The 17,320-nt window shown below is 36.9% G+C and overlaps 1 protein-coding gene across 5 annotated transcripts in view; it reads left to right on the top strand.

Moving 5' to 3' along the window:
* CCDC138 (coiled-coil domain containing 138) overlaps positions 1 to 17,320 on the top strand; it is a 128,462-nt gene that overhangs the window by 7,340 nt on the left and 103,802 nt on the right. For 3 of the 5 annotated variants that reach the window (XM_045981533.1, XM_045981532.1, XM_045981531.1), the window contains exons 5-6: positions 1,651 to 1,835; positions 7,041 to 7,199. In XM_045981533.1, coding sequence (XP_045837489.1) covers positions 1,651 to 1,835; positions 7,041 to 7,199 — 344 coding nt within the window. Of the gene's footprint in view, positions 1 to 1,650; positions 1,836 to 7,040; positions 7,200 to 14,055; positions 14,075 to 17,320 lie in introns of those variants that run through there. The other 2 variants (XM_045981534.1, XM_045981536.1) reach the window with 2 other exon arrangements.

Raw genomic sequence — 17,320 nt, 5'->3', positions numbered from 1 at the left:
CTTTCAGTACTAACAGAAAATAAATTCTGGCAATATAGTGTTGGTAAAGAAGTGAAGCAAAAGGAACTTGTTCATCCATTGCTGTTGGGAGAGTAAATTAATATAACCACTTTGGCAAGCAGTTTGGCATCACTGGCACAGTTGAACCTGCACATTTCCCTTATGGTCCAGCAATATTGCTGTTAATCATGTACCCCAGAGAAACTCTTGAGCTTGTGTATCAGCAGCCACATGCAAGACTGTAGAGCACCTGTGTAGACAGAGAGCTCAAATATCCACCTGTAGTGGAATGTTGACATATAAAAATATAAAATAGGATAAAGTAGTGAAGATTTGTGAAACTGATTCTGTCATTAATACAAGAACATATTTAAAGGAGGTAATAGAAATTACGTGATTACATCATTATATAAATTACAGACATTATATAGGGTTTAAAACCAGGCAAAACAAAGTCTTAATTTTTTATTAAATTTTTACCCAGATCGTAAAAAATTTAAAAAAAATAAAGCAATGATTAATGCTGTATTTGGGTTAGGTTAATTTGGTTTAGAGGAGAGAAGGGAATGTGATTAGGGGTTTCTGATGTAACTTTACATTTCTTGGCCTAGGCAGGTAATACCTGAGTGTTTCTATGCACTTTAAAGTCCATTTTGAAGTTATTTCAGACTTACAGAAAAATTGTAGAAAGAACATAGAGAATTTCTGTAAGGTCTTCACCCAGATTTTCTAATTTTAACATTTACCACATTTGCTGTATATAATTCTTTCTGCATGTAATACTGGAGACTTTAAAAATTTTTTTCATTTAAATTCAATTTAGATAACATAGTGTGTTATTAATTTCAGGGGTAGAATTTAGTGATTCATTGGTTGCCTATAACACCTAGTGCTCATTACATCAAGTGCCCTCCTTAATGCCCATCACTCAGTTATCCCTTCCCCCCACCTACGTTCCTCCAGCCACCTTCAGTTTGTTCCCTATAGTTAAGAGTCTTTTTTATGGTTTGCTTCCCTCTCCGTTTTTATCTTATTTTATTTTTCCTTTCCTTCCCCTGTGTTCATCTGTTTTGTTTCTTAAATTCCACCTATGAGTGAAATCATGCAGTATTTATCTTTGGCTTACTTCACTTAGTGTAATACCCTATAGTTCCATCCATGTCATTTTAAATGGCAAGATTTCATTCTTTTTGATGGCTGAGTAATATTCTACTGTGTGTGTATGTGTGTGTGTGTATATATGTGTACATGTGTATATGTATGTGTATACATATATATGTATATATGTAACACACACATATATATACATATATACATATCACATCTTCTTTATCCATTTATCTGTTGATGGACATCTGAGCTCTTTCCACATTTTGGCTATTGTGGACTTTGTTTCTAAACATTGAGCTGTATGTACCCCTTCGAATCACTATTTTTGTGTCCTTTGGATAAATATCTAGTAGTGCAGTTTCTGGGTCATAGGGTAGTTCTATTTTTAACTTTCTGAAGAACCTCCATACTGTTTTTAATACTGGAGACTTTTTAACAATACTACAATTCATATTTAAAATAACTCATCCTGAAGAGTACTCTGAGAATACTTAAAACTATAAATTAATAAGCTTTATAATTAAATTTCTTTTTTAACAGTTGCCCAGCCAACTAATGTGGCATCAAATTCAAGAAATTGGACTGAATGTTGTAGTAATGCAAATGACTCCCCTCTGAGACGTGTCAGCTATTCAACATCTAAAGCACCAAACAAGCAGAGAATACTTCCACATCAGATTAATCAGATCTATGATGAATTATTTCAAATACATCAGAAACTGCAGGTAAGAACTAAAAACTGAATTGAGATATATTTACGTTCTAAGCACGAGACATATATAAAATTTGAATATAGAGTATTTCATTTTAATTATTTTAGATTAGTGTTGACAGTCAAAAGGGAACAAACGTAAATTTATCACAAGGAATAAACAAATTTATTACAATGTTGAAGGGAAAAATTCATAGCTGAGGGGAAAAAATAAATGGTATAGGCGTATTGCTTAGATTCCAACTGTTTCCTGTTTTGTGTTTATTTCTTTATTTCCCTCTCATCCTTGCTTAAGAAATAAAATCTTGGGACACCTGGGTGGCTCAGTCAATTAAGCATCTGCCTTCGGCTCAGGTCATGATCTCGGGGACCAGGAATTGAGTCCTACTTCGGGCTTCTTGCTCTGGCAGGGAGCCCCCTTCTGCCTCTGCCTGCTGTTCTCCTTGCTTGTGCTTTCTCTCTTGTGTGCGCTATCTCTCTCTCTCACTCTGACAAATGAATAAAATCTTTTTTTTAACAAAAAAATAAAATCTGGTTAAGTGTCCTTTTTTTTTTAAGTTTATTTATTTTTTTTATTAATCTCTACACCCAACATGGGGCTTGAACTCACAACCCTGAGTCACTTGCTCCTCCAACTGAGCCAGCTAAGTACCCCTAAAGTGTGCTTTTTGAAGTAGTGTCGTGATTCATTATTTTACATATGTGTACGTAAGAAGTTCTCTTGTCAGTTCTCACCAAAATTCGGTGCAGAACATTGGTATTTATCATCTTTGGGATTTCTTTGTTTCTAAAGGATGTACTTCATGTATTTATCAAGTGTCCACTAGGTGGGAGTACAGAAGGGAGGAAAAGTATGTGTAATACACAATTCCTGACCAAAATTGTTCTAATTGGAATTCTGCTATATTTGTATGTAAGGAAATAAACATTTTTTAAAAAACCAGTATCTAAAAAAATACTCCAGTATCTCATTTTGTTTGAGTAATTCAGGTAATAATTACCATAGCATTTCAGAAAAAGGTTATTTTGGCCTAAAATCACTAGTGAACAGTTCAGGAAGAGACATAACTTGGTACTTGACTGAGGTAAAATTTAAAAGAGAGGAGTGGGAAGGGCATTCCAGGTGGCAAGAGTTGGAGGTGGGAGGTTTTTGGAAAGGAGTGATTTGTTAGACTGAACTTACCAGCCTGGGGAAGGAACACTCAGGATGGCTACAGGTTTTTAAGCAACTGAGTGACAGAGTTATAAATAGTGCATTGGGAAGATTCCTGTGCTAATACTTTATGAGATTAAAAAGAATAAGCAAAGTGTTAAAGATATATCATTTATTGCAAACACAATAAAGACAAATATTTTTTAAAACATGAAGTGCAATGAATTAATCTTGTTTAATCTATAGTCAAATCTAACGTAAAAAATTTTTTTGGTTTTCTATTGTGTTGGTCATTGTTAAGTTACACATTTTGTCATATTTTGTGATTTTATTCGGCATATGTTTGAATACTTGTTAATATGCCTTTGCGTGCTTAGTGTTGAATATATAGAAGTAGATAAAATATATATGGTTCTTGCCACACATAGCCTTGGAGAATCAATTGTAAGTACCCATATAGTTAGTCTTATAAATTTACGTGACTAGTTCAGATATAATATGAAACCTGATTAGGATAGAATGGTAAGGTTTTCCGAGAAAGTATCATTTAACTTATACCCTGGAGGAAGGGTAGGGGATTAGCCTACTAGACTGTGATAGTCTAATATGAGAAGTCCCAGAAGCATGATGATATATTCAGTCAAAGAAAATGTAGTTGGTAACTGAGGATTTTTAGAGCAGAGGAGTTGCTTAATCTAATATATAGTTAAATCAGTTGGTTGGAGGGACATAGGTATGGAAGTTGGGAGATTGGGTAGAGTATCCTACTGTAATACTGCAGGTGAGAGGTGATGGTAACTTGGACTGGGTGGTGGCAGAGAAATGGAGTTGAATAGATTAGAGATTGCTTTTGGAGGTAAAATGGGCTAGTATGATGAGTTCGATATGCTATAGGGAGAATAGGTATCTAGGATAATTTTATACATTTCTGCTTTGTACAACTTGGAGAAAGAGTGAATATAGGTAGCAAGATCATGATTTTAGTTTGGAGTGGATTAGGTTTGAGACTTTAATGGAGACCTAATGTAAATATATGTATCAGCTTGGCATTTAGAACATATTCTTAGATGGGTGTCTAAATTGGTAGTAATTTACATATATTTCTTTCTTTCTTTTTTAAAAGTTTTATTTATTTAATTGATAGAGATCTCAAGTAGGCAGAGAAGCAGGCAGAGGGAGAGGGGGAAGCAGGCCCCTTGCTGAGCAGAGAGCCCGATGTGGGGCTCTATCCCAGGACCCTGAGATCATGACCTGAGCCAAAGGCAGAGGCTTAACCCACTGAGCCACCCAGGTGCCCCTACATATAGATATTTAAAGCTGTCACCAGTACATGAGATCTAGACAGAGGGCAGACTGTCAAGAGATGTAGATGTCTTGGTGGTGTCTTGGGTTGGATGAGGGCCTTCGAGATGGAAAGAAGTGGATGGATTCTCAACATTTTTTTTTTTAAAGATTTTTATTTATTTATTTGACAGAGAGAGTCAGAGGTCACAAGTAGGCAGAGAGGCAGGCAGAGAGAAAGGAGGAAGCAGGCTCCCCGCTAAGTAGAGAGCCCGATGAGGGCCTCAATCCTGGGACCCTGAGATCATGACCCAAGCCGAAGGCAGAGGCCCAACCCACTGAGCCACAGGTGCCCAGATTCTCAACATTTTTAAGAGGTGATCCAGTAGGTCTTGGAGATTGTTTTGATGTGGGAGGTGTGCAGTAGAGTTTTAGTCAAAGATGAAATGCAGGTTTATTCTTTTGGCTGTTGGATAAATGATTCTTTTTGCTGAGATAGGGAACAAAACTAGAGGGAGAGAAGATTCTGTTTTTTTGAAACTTATAACTTCAATTTTTGTGTAGGAAATAATTTCTTTATTATGACTATTATCTTTTCATTTGCTGTTTAGTTTTTAAAAGTTCGTAAAATACTTAGGAGATACAGAAGAACCTAGATAGTATTATAATATCAACTGTGTACCCATTGCCCATATTGCATAATTAATGCATAATTAATTTTATTAATAATTCTGTTTGATATTTTTAAAGAAAATGAAATGCTTTGATTCAAGTTGAAACAACCTTCCTCCATCCCATATCCTCTTCCTTCTCCCAAGGATTCAGCACTCTCTTGAAATTAGTGTGGATCCATTATATGGCAAAGCAATATATGTATTGCTTTGAATGTTTTAAAATACTACATAAATAATAACATATTGTGGATTTTCTTTTGCAACTTCCTTGCTTTGTTCATTGTTATATTTCTGAGATTTGTATGTTTGGAAAATGTAGTTCTATTTCATTCATTTTAACTGCCATGTAGCATTCTAGGCTCTTTACAACACCATTACTTTTTTTTTTTTTTAAGATTTTATTTATTTATTTGAGAGAGAGAGAGAATACATGAGCAGGGGTGGGAGGGCAGAGGTGGTAGGAGGGGGGTGGGGAGAAGCAGACTCCCCACTGAGCAGGGAGCCTGACACTGAGCTTGATGGATCCCAGGATCCTGGGATCATGACCCAAGCTGAAGGCAGACTCTTAACTGATTGACATCATTGACAACATTTGTTATCTGTCTTTTTGATTCTGGCCATCCTAGTGGGTATGAAGTGACACCTCATTGTGGTTTTGATTTGCATTTCTCTGATGGCTAGTTGAATTCAGTTTGGACATTTTTATTTGTCCTACCTCAGAGCATACAGATAGGAAGTTTGGACTTGAGATTCGAGCTTAGGAGAAAAAGCTGAGCAGTTATAGGTTGGGAGAAGTTAGCATATACACAGTAATTTAGCCAGTGAGTGGAGGGAAGTAAGCAGAGAGATGAGAAGATGCGAAGGGAAGTGACTTAAGCCCAAATCCTGAGGAACATTAGTAATTAAATGACAGTAAAGAAAGCAGAACCCCCAAGGGAGGCTGAGAAGCCATGACCAGAGAGTGAGGTGGAAAACCAGGAGAATGTGGTGTTGTAGAGTCCAATGGAAGAGATTATTTTAGGTTGAAAGAAAGGGCCTATCGTATAAAATGCTGTTGAGAGACTCAATAAAATTAGAACTGAAAGTGACCTTCAGCTGTAATAATGGATAAGTCATTTCAGTAGGTGATGCTGGCTGAGGCCAGATTGAAGTAAATTGAGGAGTGATTGGGAAATAGAACTCAGCAGGTGTAGACAAAGTGTTAAAGAATTTTGTGAAAGAGAGGCAGTTAGTGGGTATGGTCAAGAGCAACCCCATTTCAGATGAGATGGAAAAGATTAAAAATATTAGAGGGATTACTAGCACAGCAGTGTCCAAAGAAGGCAGAAGGCAGTGAGATCCTGAGTTTGCCTTTGTAATGGGAGGGAAGGAGAAACCTGTGTGTCTTGAGGGCAGGAGGCTGGTGTTCCCTTCTGCTGTCTTCTGTTTTCTCTGTGAATTAGGGATGAGGCTGTCTGCACAGAATCATGTAGGAGATGAGGTATTCAAAGTAAAGAATGGAGAAGGTTTTGAAATAGGCACTGTGAAGAGTAGGAGAGAGAGAGACAACCATGAAAATATAAAATGATTTCTGGACTGCATTGAGAATCCAGTTAGAGGTTCCCAGAGTTTACAATAGTCCAACTGTGTGTGTGTGTGTGTGTGTGTGTGTGTGTGTGTGTGTGTGTGTGTTTTCTCCATTGGTGTTGAGCAATGTGGCATTGAGATTAGTGCTATAATGCAGGGCTGGGGTCTTTTAGCCCAAGTGAAGGACAAGAAGGGAAGGAGATGGAGAGTATAGGGAAAAGAGTAGATGGTGAGGTTGAAGTGGAATGTGGAATTGAAGCCGGATGGGGGATTATTCTGCATAATACAGATGCATTTTGGACCCCAAATTCTCTTGAGTCCTCGGAGTCGAGTCTCACTACGTTGTCACATCATTTTGCAACAAGATAGATTTTCTGTGCACGCTTATATGCTATGATGATAGTTTAGCTGTTACTGTAATCCATATTTTTCTTGTACCCATGTAAACACCATTTGATTAAGCTACAACCTCAGTAAATAAAACAATTTATAGAATTTGTGAATGTACTTTCTAAAAACACTTGAATCTGACATTTTAATACAGTGTGAAACTGCAGCACAACAGGAGTTTGCTGAAGAACTTCAAAAGCGGGAACGTTTTTTAGTTGACAGAGAACAACTACTTTTCAGACATGAAACTGCTTTGAGTAAAATTAAAGGTGTCGAAGAAGAGGTTCTTACAAGATTTCAGATTATAAAGGAGGTAACTATATAGCATTTGATTTCAGAATAATGTAATTTCTGTTTTTCTTAGATTCACTAATTATTAGCATTTTGCAGCATATGCTTTATTTCTTCTCCACTCTCCCATCCCCCCATGTAGTTTTTCCTGGACTGTTTGAAACTAACTTGTAAAAATCACGACTTAGCACCCCTAAATACTTCCTTAGTATTATCAGTGCTTAATTTTAGGGCTGTGTGTCTCCTAAGCATAAGGACGTTTGCCGCATCATTATCATATTAGGAAATTAATGCTAATAAAGTAATTTAACTTCATATACAGTCTGCGTACACTTTCCCAATTGGGTCTTAAGATATATTTTTTTAAGATTTTATTCATTTATTTGAGAGAGAGAGAAAGTGTGCATGCCAGTGTATATGGAGAGGGAGAGGCAGAGATTCTCAAGCCATCTCCCTGTTGAACATGGAGCCCGACTCCAGGGGCTCAATCCCACAATTCCAAGATCATGACCTGAACTGAAGCTGAGTCAGATTCTTAACCAGCTGAGCCACCCAGGTGCCCCACTGTATTGAAATCTTTTATTGCTTGTTTTATTTTCTGATCAAGGAACTAGATAGAATTCATGCATTATACTTGATTTTTATACCTTTTTGGTTTCTTTGAATCTAGAACAGTCAACGATTCTTTTGTGAGACTTTTCTTTGAAGATTCCAGGCCAGCAGTCATATGGAGTATGTCATATTCTGGATTTGCTTGATTGTTTCCTAAGGATTTTTTTAAGGTTGCATATTTTTATCAAGAACATTATCTAGGTGGTAGGGTGTACTTTGTTTCATATCAACAGATACATAACTATATTTGTAACTTATGTAGAATAAATTTCATTGTTTTGAAAAATGCATATATCTTGTAATCATCACTATAATCCTAATAAGAAATAATTCTAGCACTCCAAAAGTTACCATATGCCCCTTTGTAGTTATCCCTCCGTGCCCCTAGTACCCCCTCCTCCTGCCAGTAACCACTGACCTATTTTCTGTCCCTGTACTTCTGCCTTTTCCCAGAATGTCATGTAAATAGAATCATGATTTTTCTTTATCTGTATTTTTCAGCAGCCATTTAATTATGAGGTATCTCCACATGCTTTTCTTCGAGTTTATCCTGTTTGGAGTTCACTGAACATCTTGGCTTTGTAAATTAATGTCTTTCACCAAATCTGGAAAGTTTTCAACCAATTATTTCTTCACTTATTTTTTTATGTTCCAACTGCTTTCTCTTCCTTCTGTGTCTCCAGTGACTCATATGTTAGGTCTTTTGGTGTTACACCATAGACCGCCTTGCTCCTTTTTCCTCAACTGTTTCTTCTGTGTTCTTCAGATTTGATAATGTCTATTATCTACTGTTACATTCATTGTTTCTTCTTTCATTTCCATGTTGCTACTGAGATCATCTAGGGAATTTTTTATTTCTGACATTTTAATGTTCTAAAATTGCTAATTATGTTCTTATAAAAATTATGTTTAATTTTCCTTATGAGAATTTTTATCTTTCGATTTGCATTCATTTGTATTTACCTCAGGGAATGTACCTAAATGTTCAGCACCTGGATCATGTAAGGATTGGCATTTCTCTTGAGAGTTAGCACATTTTCTGGTTCAGTGACTTTTGGATTGTATTTGGGACCTTTTGGATATTGTACAGATTCTGGATCTTGTTCTAATCCTCTGTGGACTGTTTATTTTTTTAAGTAGTCAGCCCAGTTGAGTTCTTTATTATACATTATAGTTGACATATATTTTGTTAGTTACAGATGTACAACATCGTGATTTGACATTTATATGCATTATGAAATGCTCACCACGTTAAACTAGTTACCATCTGTCACTATATAATACTATGACAATATTATTGACTATATTCTCTATGCTATACTTTACGTCTCTGACTTATTTTGTAATTGGAAGTTTGTACCTTTTGACCACCTTCTATCCATTTTGCCCACTCCTACACACCTCCCTCCCCTGGTGGCAGGCATACCAGTTCTTTCTTTTATGAGTCTGTTTCTGTTTTGTTTTGTTTGTTCATTTGTTTTGTTTTTAGATTTCATAGAAAATGAAGTCAGCAGTGATTGTCTTTTTCTGACTTATTTCACTTAGCTTAATACTCTCAGTGTTCCTTCATGTTGTCACAAATGGTAAAATTTCATTCTCTTTTATGTCTGAACAGTATTCCACTGTGTATTTGTACCACATCTTTGTCCATTTATCAGTGGACATCTATGTTGTCTCCATATGTTGGCTGTTGTAAATAATGGCTGCAGTGAACGTAGGTGTGCATATATCTTTTGGAATTCATGTTTTCATTTTCTTTAGGTAAATACCCAGAAGTGGAATTGCAGGATCATATGGTAGTTTTATTTTTAATTTTTTTGAGGAAACTCCATGTGTTTTCCAGAGTGGCTCCACCGATTTATATTCTCACCAATGGTGCATGAAGTTTCACTTTCTCCACATCCCTGCCAACACTTATTATTTCTTGTGTTTTTGATATAAGCCATTCTGACTGTTGTAAGGTGATATCTCATTTTGGTTTTGATTTGTATTTCCTTGATTATTAGTGAAGTTGATTTTTTCATGTACCTATTGACCATCGATACATGTTCTTTGGAAAAATATTTGTTCAGGTCCACTTCCCATTTTTTAATTGGATTGTTTATTTTGTTGAGTTGTATGAGTTCTTTCTATATTTTGAATATTTGCCAGTATCCAAATATATTTTGGATATATCATTTGCAAATATTTTCTCCTATTCAGTAGGCTGCTTTTTTGTTTTATTGATGGTTTCCTTCACTGTGCAAAAACTTTTTAGTTTGATGTAGATCGAATTGTGATATTTTTCTCTAATTGTTTATTTTTGTTTTTGTGGCACTGGTCTGAAGAGACAGAACAAAAATGTATTGCTAAGACCAGGAGTTTATTGCCATCATTTATTTTAGGAGTTTTATGATTTCAGGTCTTACGTTAAGGTCTTTAATTCATTCTGAGTTTATTTTTGTATATGGTATGAGAAAGTGGTGCAATTTCTTTTTTATGTAGCTGTTCAGTTTTCTCAGCATCATTTATTAAAGAGACTGTCTTTTCTTCATTGTATGTTCTTTCCTCCTTTGTAGTAGTTTACTTTACCAAGTAAGCATGAGTTTATTTCTGGGCTCTCTGTTCTGTTCCATTGATTTCCATGTCAGTTTTTGTGCCGGCACTATACTCGTTTTGATAACTATAGCTTTGTAGTTAAGTTGGAAATCTGGGAGTATGATACCTCCAGGTTTGTTGTTCATTCTCTAGGTTGCTTTGGCTATTTGGGGTCTTTGGTAGTCCAAAAAAATTTTAGTATTATTTGTTCTAATTATGTGAAAAATGCTGTTGGCATTTTTGGTAAGGATTGCATTGAATCTGTAGATTACTTCAGGTAATATGGAAATGTTAACAGTATTATTTGAACTAATTCATGAGCATGGGATATCTTTCCATTTATTTGTGACATCTTCAATTTCTTTCATTAATGTCTTACAATTTTCAGAATGCAGGTCTTTTACCTCTTTGGTTAAATTAATTCCTAGGTATTTTTCTTGGTTTCAGTGCAGTTGTAAATGGGATTGTTTTCTTAATTTCTCTTTCTGCTACTTTGATATTAGTATAGAAACACAACTGATTGCTGTATATTACTTTTGTATCCTGCAACTTTACTGAATTCACATGTTAGTTCTAATAGTTTTTGGTGAATTCTTCAGGGTTGATTATATATAATATATTGTCATTTGCAAATAGTGACAGTTTTACTTCTTCCTTCCCAACCTTGCTATGACTAGGTCTTCCAATACTATGTTGAATAAAAGTGCTGAAAGTAGGCATTCTAGTCTTATTTCTAATCTTAAAATAAAAGCTTTCAGCATTTCATCATTGAGTATGATGTTACCTGTAGCTTTCTCATATATGGCCTTTATGATGTTGAAGTATGTTCCCTCTATACTCACTTTGTTAATAGTTTTAATCATGAATGGATGTTGCCTTTTGACAAATGTTTTTTCTGCATCTGTTAAGATGGTCATATGATTTTTATCCTTCATTTTGTTAATGTGGCATATCATATTGATTTGCGAATATTGAGCCGTTCTTGCATCCCTGGAATATATCAGGTCAATGCTGGCCTCACAGAATTAATTTGTCCTTCCTCTTAAATAATTTTGAAATAGTTGGGAGAAGGATAGATAGGAGCTCTTCTTTGAAGGTTTGGTAGAATTCACCTCTGAAGCCACCTGTTTGTTGGGCATCTTTTTTTTTTTTTTTTTTTAAAGATTTTATTTATTTGACAGAGAGAGGTCATAAGTAGGCAGAGAGGCAGGCAGAGAGAGAGAGAAGGAAGCAGGCTCCCCACTGAGCAGAGAGCCTGATGCGGGGCTCCATCCCAGGACCCTGGGATCATGACCCGAGCCGAAGGCAGAGACTGAGCCACCCAGGCACCCAGGCACCCCTGTTGGGCATTTTTTGATTACTGATTCAAGTTTGGTTTTAGTAATTGGTCTATTCGGGTTTTCTATTCCTTCCTGATTCTATCTTGGAACATTGTATGTTTCTAGGAACTTATCTATTTCTTCTAGGTCATACAAGTTTTTAGTGTATTATTTTGAATAATAGTCTCTTATGATTCTTTGTGGTGTCAGTTGTAACTTCTCTTTAATTTCAGATTTTTTTTTTGAATCCTTTTTTTTTTTGTGGTGCATCTGGCTGTAGTTTTTGTTTATCTTTTTAAATAATCTTATAATTTTGTTCATTTTTTCTATTCTAATTCTATTTTCTACTAGTTTTTCAGGTCTGTTTCATTTATTTGTTCTTTCCTTCTATGACCTTGGGCTTTGTTTTTCTTTTTCTAGTTCCCTTAGGTGTGAGGTTAGATTGTTTATTTGAGACTTTTCTTGTTTCTTGAAGTTGGCCTGTAATACTGTAAATCTCCCTCTTAAAACTTCTTTTGCAGTGTCCCAGAAATTTTAGAATGATGTGTTTCCATATTTGTTTGTCTCAGTTATTTTTTGATTTCCTCTGTTTCTTTGTTGATCCACTGGTTATTTAGTAACATGTTTAACCTTCAAGTGTTTGTGTTTTTTCCATTTTCTTGTAACCGATCTTCAGTTTCATGCCACTATGCTCATGTTTCCATGTACACCTGAAAAGAATGTGTATTCTCCTCGTTTTGGATAGAGTGCTCTGTATATATCTGTTAAGTCCATCTGGTCTAATGTGTTGTTCAGAATCATGGTTTTCTTTTTTTTTTTTTTTTTTAAGATTTTATTTATTTATTTGACAGACGGAGATCACAAGTAGGCAGAGAGGCAGGCAGAGAGAGAGAGGAAGGAAAGCAGGCTCCCCGCTGAGCAGAGAGCCTGATGCGGGGCTCGATCCCAGGACCCTGGGATCATGACCTGAGCCGAAGGCAGAGGCTTTAACTCACTGAGCCACCCAGGCGCCCCTAGAATCATGGTTTTCTTACTGGTGGTCCATCTGGATGATCTAACCATTGATATAAGTGGGGTAACAAAGTCCCCAACTGTTATTATATTTCCATCAGTTTCCCTTACTGTATTTAGGTACTCCTGTGTTGGGGACATAGGTATTTACAATTGTTATTTCCTCTAGTTGGATTGATCCCTTTATCACTACGTAGTGCCCTTCTTTGTCTCGTTACAGTCTTTGTTTTAAAGTCTATTTTGTCTGATGTAAGTATTAACTACCCCAGCTTTTCATTTCCATTTATATGGAATATCTTTTTACATCTCTTCATTTCATCTGTACGTGTCTTTAAGTCTGAAGTTAGTCTCTTGACTGGTTTTGTTGTTGTTGTTTTCAAGATTTTATTTATTTATTTGATAGAGACACAGCAAGAGAGGGAATACAAGCAGGGGGAGTGGGAGAGGGAAAAGCAGACCCCCTGCTGAGCAGGGAGCCCGATGCGGGACTTGATCCCAGGACCCTGGAATCATGACCTGAGCCAAAGGCAGACACTTAATGATTGAGCCACCCAGGCACCCCATGGGTTTTATTTTTTAATCCATTCACTCACCTTATGTCTTTTTATTGGAGCATTGAGTCCATTTACGGGTATGTACTTTTGCAATTTATGTACTTTTGCAATTTTGTTGTTTTCTGTTTGTTTTTATAGTTGTTCTCTCTACCTTTCTTCTTCTCTTCCTTTATTTATTTATTTTTTTTTTTAAAGATTTTATTCATTTATTTGAAAGACAGAAATTACAAGTAGGCAGAGAGAGAGAGGAGGAAGCAGGCTCCCCGCTGAGCAGAGAGCCCAATGCGGGGCTCGATCCCAGGACCCTGGGATCATGACCTGAGCCGAAGGCAGAGGCTTTAACCCACTGAGCCACCCAGGCGCCCCTCTTCTCTTCCTTTATGGTTAGATAAATTTCCTTAGTGTTATCATTGGCTTCCTTTATTTTTTGTTTATCTATTATAGGTTTTTGGTTCGTGGTTATCATGAGGTTCAAATATAACACCCTATGTTTATAGCACTCTATTTTAAATTGATAGTCACTTAGATTTAAACACATTCTAAAAGCAATACATTTTACTCCCACCATCCACATTTTATGTATTTGATGTCATATTTACATCTTTAATTTTGTGTTTTCTTTAACTATAAATATTATAACTAAAGTTGATTTTACTACCTTTTTTACCTCCATATTAGCTTTATAACCAATATACTACCTTTACTGTATGTTTACTTTTTCCAGTGAAATGTTTCAATGATTTTTTTTTTTTACTTCTAGTTGTGGCTCATTTTTTTCCACTTAAGGAAATTCCTTTGACATTTCATCTGGGCTTTGTTCAGTGGTGAGGACTTTAACTTTTGTTGTTGTTGTTGTTTTGGAAACCCTGTGTCCTCTTCAGTTCTGAGTAATAGCCTTGTAATAATAACCTTGTGGGGTAAGGTATTCTTGTTTACAACCACAAAGGTTTTTTTATTTAAGCAATTCAACTAAATCATGCCACTGCCTTCCAGCCTGTGAAAAATCAGCTGATAGTCATAATTAAATGTTCCCTTTCTTTCTTTCTTTCTTTAAGAGAGAATGCGTGCACATGTGTGTTGGGGGCGGAGCTGAGGGAGAGGAAGAAAGAATCTCAAACTCCACCTGGAACCCAACATGGGGCTCGATCCCACGACCCTGAGTTCATGACCTGGGCTAAAATCAAGAGTTGGATGCCCAACCCCTTGAGCCACCCAGGTTCCCCTTAGCTTTCCCTTTCATATAATTGGTTGCTTTTTTCTTGCTTCTTTTAAGATTATCTTTTTAAGTTTAATTTTTGATATTTTAATTATTATGATTCTTGCTATGCATCTCTTTGGGTTCATCTTGTTTGGGGCTCTCTGCGCTTCCTGGACCTGAATGTCTCTTTCTTTCTCCAGGTTAGGGTAGTTTTTAGCTATTCTTCAAATAATTTTTCTACCCATTTCTTTCTCTCTTCTGTACCTCTATAATGCAGTTGTTAGTATGCTTGATATTGTTCTAGAGGTCCCTTAACCTATTTTCATATTCTTTGCTGTTTAATTTGAATGATTTCCACTACCCTGTCTTCCAGATTTCTGTTCTGCATCCTGTAATCTGCTGTTGATTATCTTTAGTATATTTTTTAGTTCAGTTATTATATTCTTCATCTCTGATTGGTTCTTTATTTTTTCTGTGTCTGTTGAGGTTCTCACTGTGTTCATCCATTTTTCTCCCCAAAGTAAAGTAACTTTATGACCATGTCTGACTGTCTGTTTTTGTGTATTAGGTAAGACAGCTACATCTCCTTGGCATTGAATATGGGCTTTCAACAGAAGGCAATATGTGGGGTCCTGAAGTATAATCCCCTGGTCACCAAAACCAGGTACTCCAGGGCTGTCCCCTGTGTGTGCCTTCCACTTGTGACTGGGGTACAGTTCCTGCTGTTGGAGTTGAGGCTGGGACTATTCCCTGGGCCACCACCTGGCCGCAGTGCCTGGCCATGACTATTGTAGGTACATGCTGGCTGAGAGGCACCTCTATGGCTGCTGTCTGTGTGGGTGACTGTGAATCTGGCTCCCCCTCCCTGAGACAAGAGTTTCTTTGAATGGTTGCTCATCTTGACTAAGGATGCCCACTGGGTGTGTCAGGGTGGCTGCTGCTGAGATTGCCTGCCAGGTGTAGTAGATCAGGAGGGGTGCCTGTGGGAAGTGTGGGGTAGATTTGCAGGGGAATGAGTGAGGTGAACAGTGCTAGCAAGATAGATGGAGAGTGTTAAAACTGGCACCCATAGGCATTGGAACAGCTAGGCTGAAGGAGGGCCCCCAAAATGGCACCCCGTTTTTTTCTCCCAGAGAAATTTCCTGCAGATTCTTGCTCCTCTAGCACACATGCTAAAATTAGCAGATACCCCTTATATATGGTACAGGCACTTTTCACACTGCTACCTCTGTGTTGGGTCTTGAGTGAGATTGTGTGCAGACCCTTTCTGTGTGGAGTCTTGGTTTCTTACTAGCTTGCAGCTCTCCAGAAGTTAGGGCATGCATGGCATGCTAATTTTTCAATACTCCTGTATTTATGCCCTGCTGATTTTCAAAGCCAGATGTTATGGGGACTAGTCTTCCTAGTGCAGATCCCCAGGGCAAGCCTGATAAGGAGCTTAAACCCCAACACTCCTTAGGACCTCCAGATCAGTGCTATTCCTCCTGCTTTTGTGTTGCTGTGCCAGGGTTTGTTTTTGACCGGATTGTATTTCTGCCTCTCCCATCCTTCCTGATGTCCCTGTTTCTTTGTATCTTTACCTGTGGAAGAGTTGTTCTGGTAGACTTCAGGTTTTACTCAGAGGAGGTTGTTCTCCCGTTAGTTGCAGCCTTGGTATGTTCCCAGGAAGAGGTAAGCTAAGGATCTTCCTCCTCCGTTTTTCGTACTCCATTCTGATTAGGTATAGACCAAAATTCTTTCTCACCTTCTGTGGGAAGTGACCCAATCTCAGTTCAGTTTTCAGAGCTTTTATAATGTTGCTTCCGAGTTGTCTTGTGTATGTGCCACTTAGGTTTAGTCTGATACTCAGGTAGTGACAAAATCTTAGTTCAGTTCTCAAGACATTTATTATGGTGCTCTGTGTCATTCCCGTGCTTACAGAATTGGGGGGTTAGTCTGAGACTTCCGTAGTATTTTTAAACTGAGCCCTGATCTCTTCACTTTTTGGAGAGATTTGCTGTGCTGCATTTGTCAGTGCTGTGCTTAGGCAGCTTTGGGTTTAGCCAGATTTCTAACAGTTTACGTACACCAGGATGAAAAGATGCTCTTTCTGAATCTCTTCTCTGATATTCTCCACATCCCTTGGTTCACAGTGGCCCTTTTCCTGTCATCCCTGGGTGGGAGGGTAGAGTTTCTCTCAGAGTTTTAGCAGCCTATGCTGCAGGTGCACTTTAGTAGCCAGGGGCCTGTGTTGGGGCAAGACTACTAGAGAAAAAGAGAAACAGAAATCCTGGAAACTTCACCCTCTTAAGGGTTGCTTCTTCATGTTTTCACTCCTTTTTACAATTCCTTGCTTCTGTTTACTTTTTACAGTCCTTACGGTAGTTACTTTTTTGTGTTTTGTCTAAGATTTTTAGTTGTAATCAGTAACAGAACTAGAGTGTAGTGGGCTTACCTTGCCATTCTGGAGATGGAACTCATATCCTATATTTTTAATATCTTTTGGATTTGGAAAAATTTGGAGAATGAGAATATTAACCTAATGTTTGAAATAACTATTTGTGACTATATATACTAAGTTCTTTAAGGAATCATTTAGTGTAATAATAAAATTACATAAAGCTAATGTTTTCAAATGATTGGATTTTAAACAGGGCAGGAAAATAAATGCTTGGATTCTCAAGAGGTTTCCATCCTAGATTTATTCTTGATTTTTTTTCTCTTTAGATTTGTCTGTCTGTTATTCTTACTAAGTGTAAAGATAACAGCTTTATTTTAATGGTACCTATATGATTACTTGGAAGAAAGTAATTCAGTTTCTTGATTTCCTATGGAAACTTGTTTGTTTTAATATATTACAAGTAAATTGAGAATAAAATGTGAAATAAACTAT

Source organism: Meles meles, chromosome 16, assembly GCF_922984935.1.
Source record: "Meles meles chromosome 16, mMelMel3.1 paternal haplotype, whole genome shotgun sequence".
In the NCBI taxonomy this organism is placed as follows: Eukaryota; Metazoa; Chordata; class Mammalia; order Carnivora; family Mustelidae; genus Meles; species Meles meles.
Note: the sequence above shows the minus strand (reverse complement) of the source record. Positions and strands in the feature narration are given on the sequence as shown.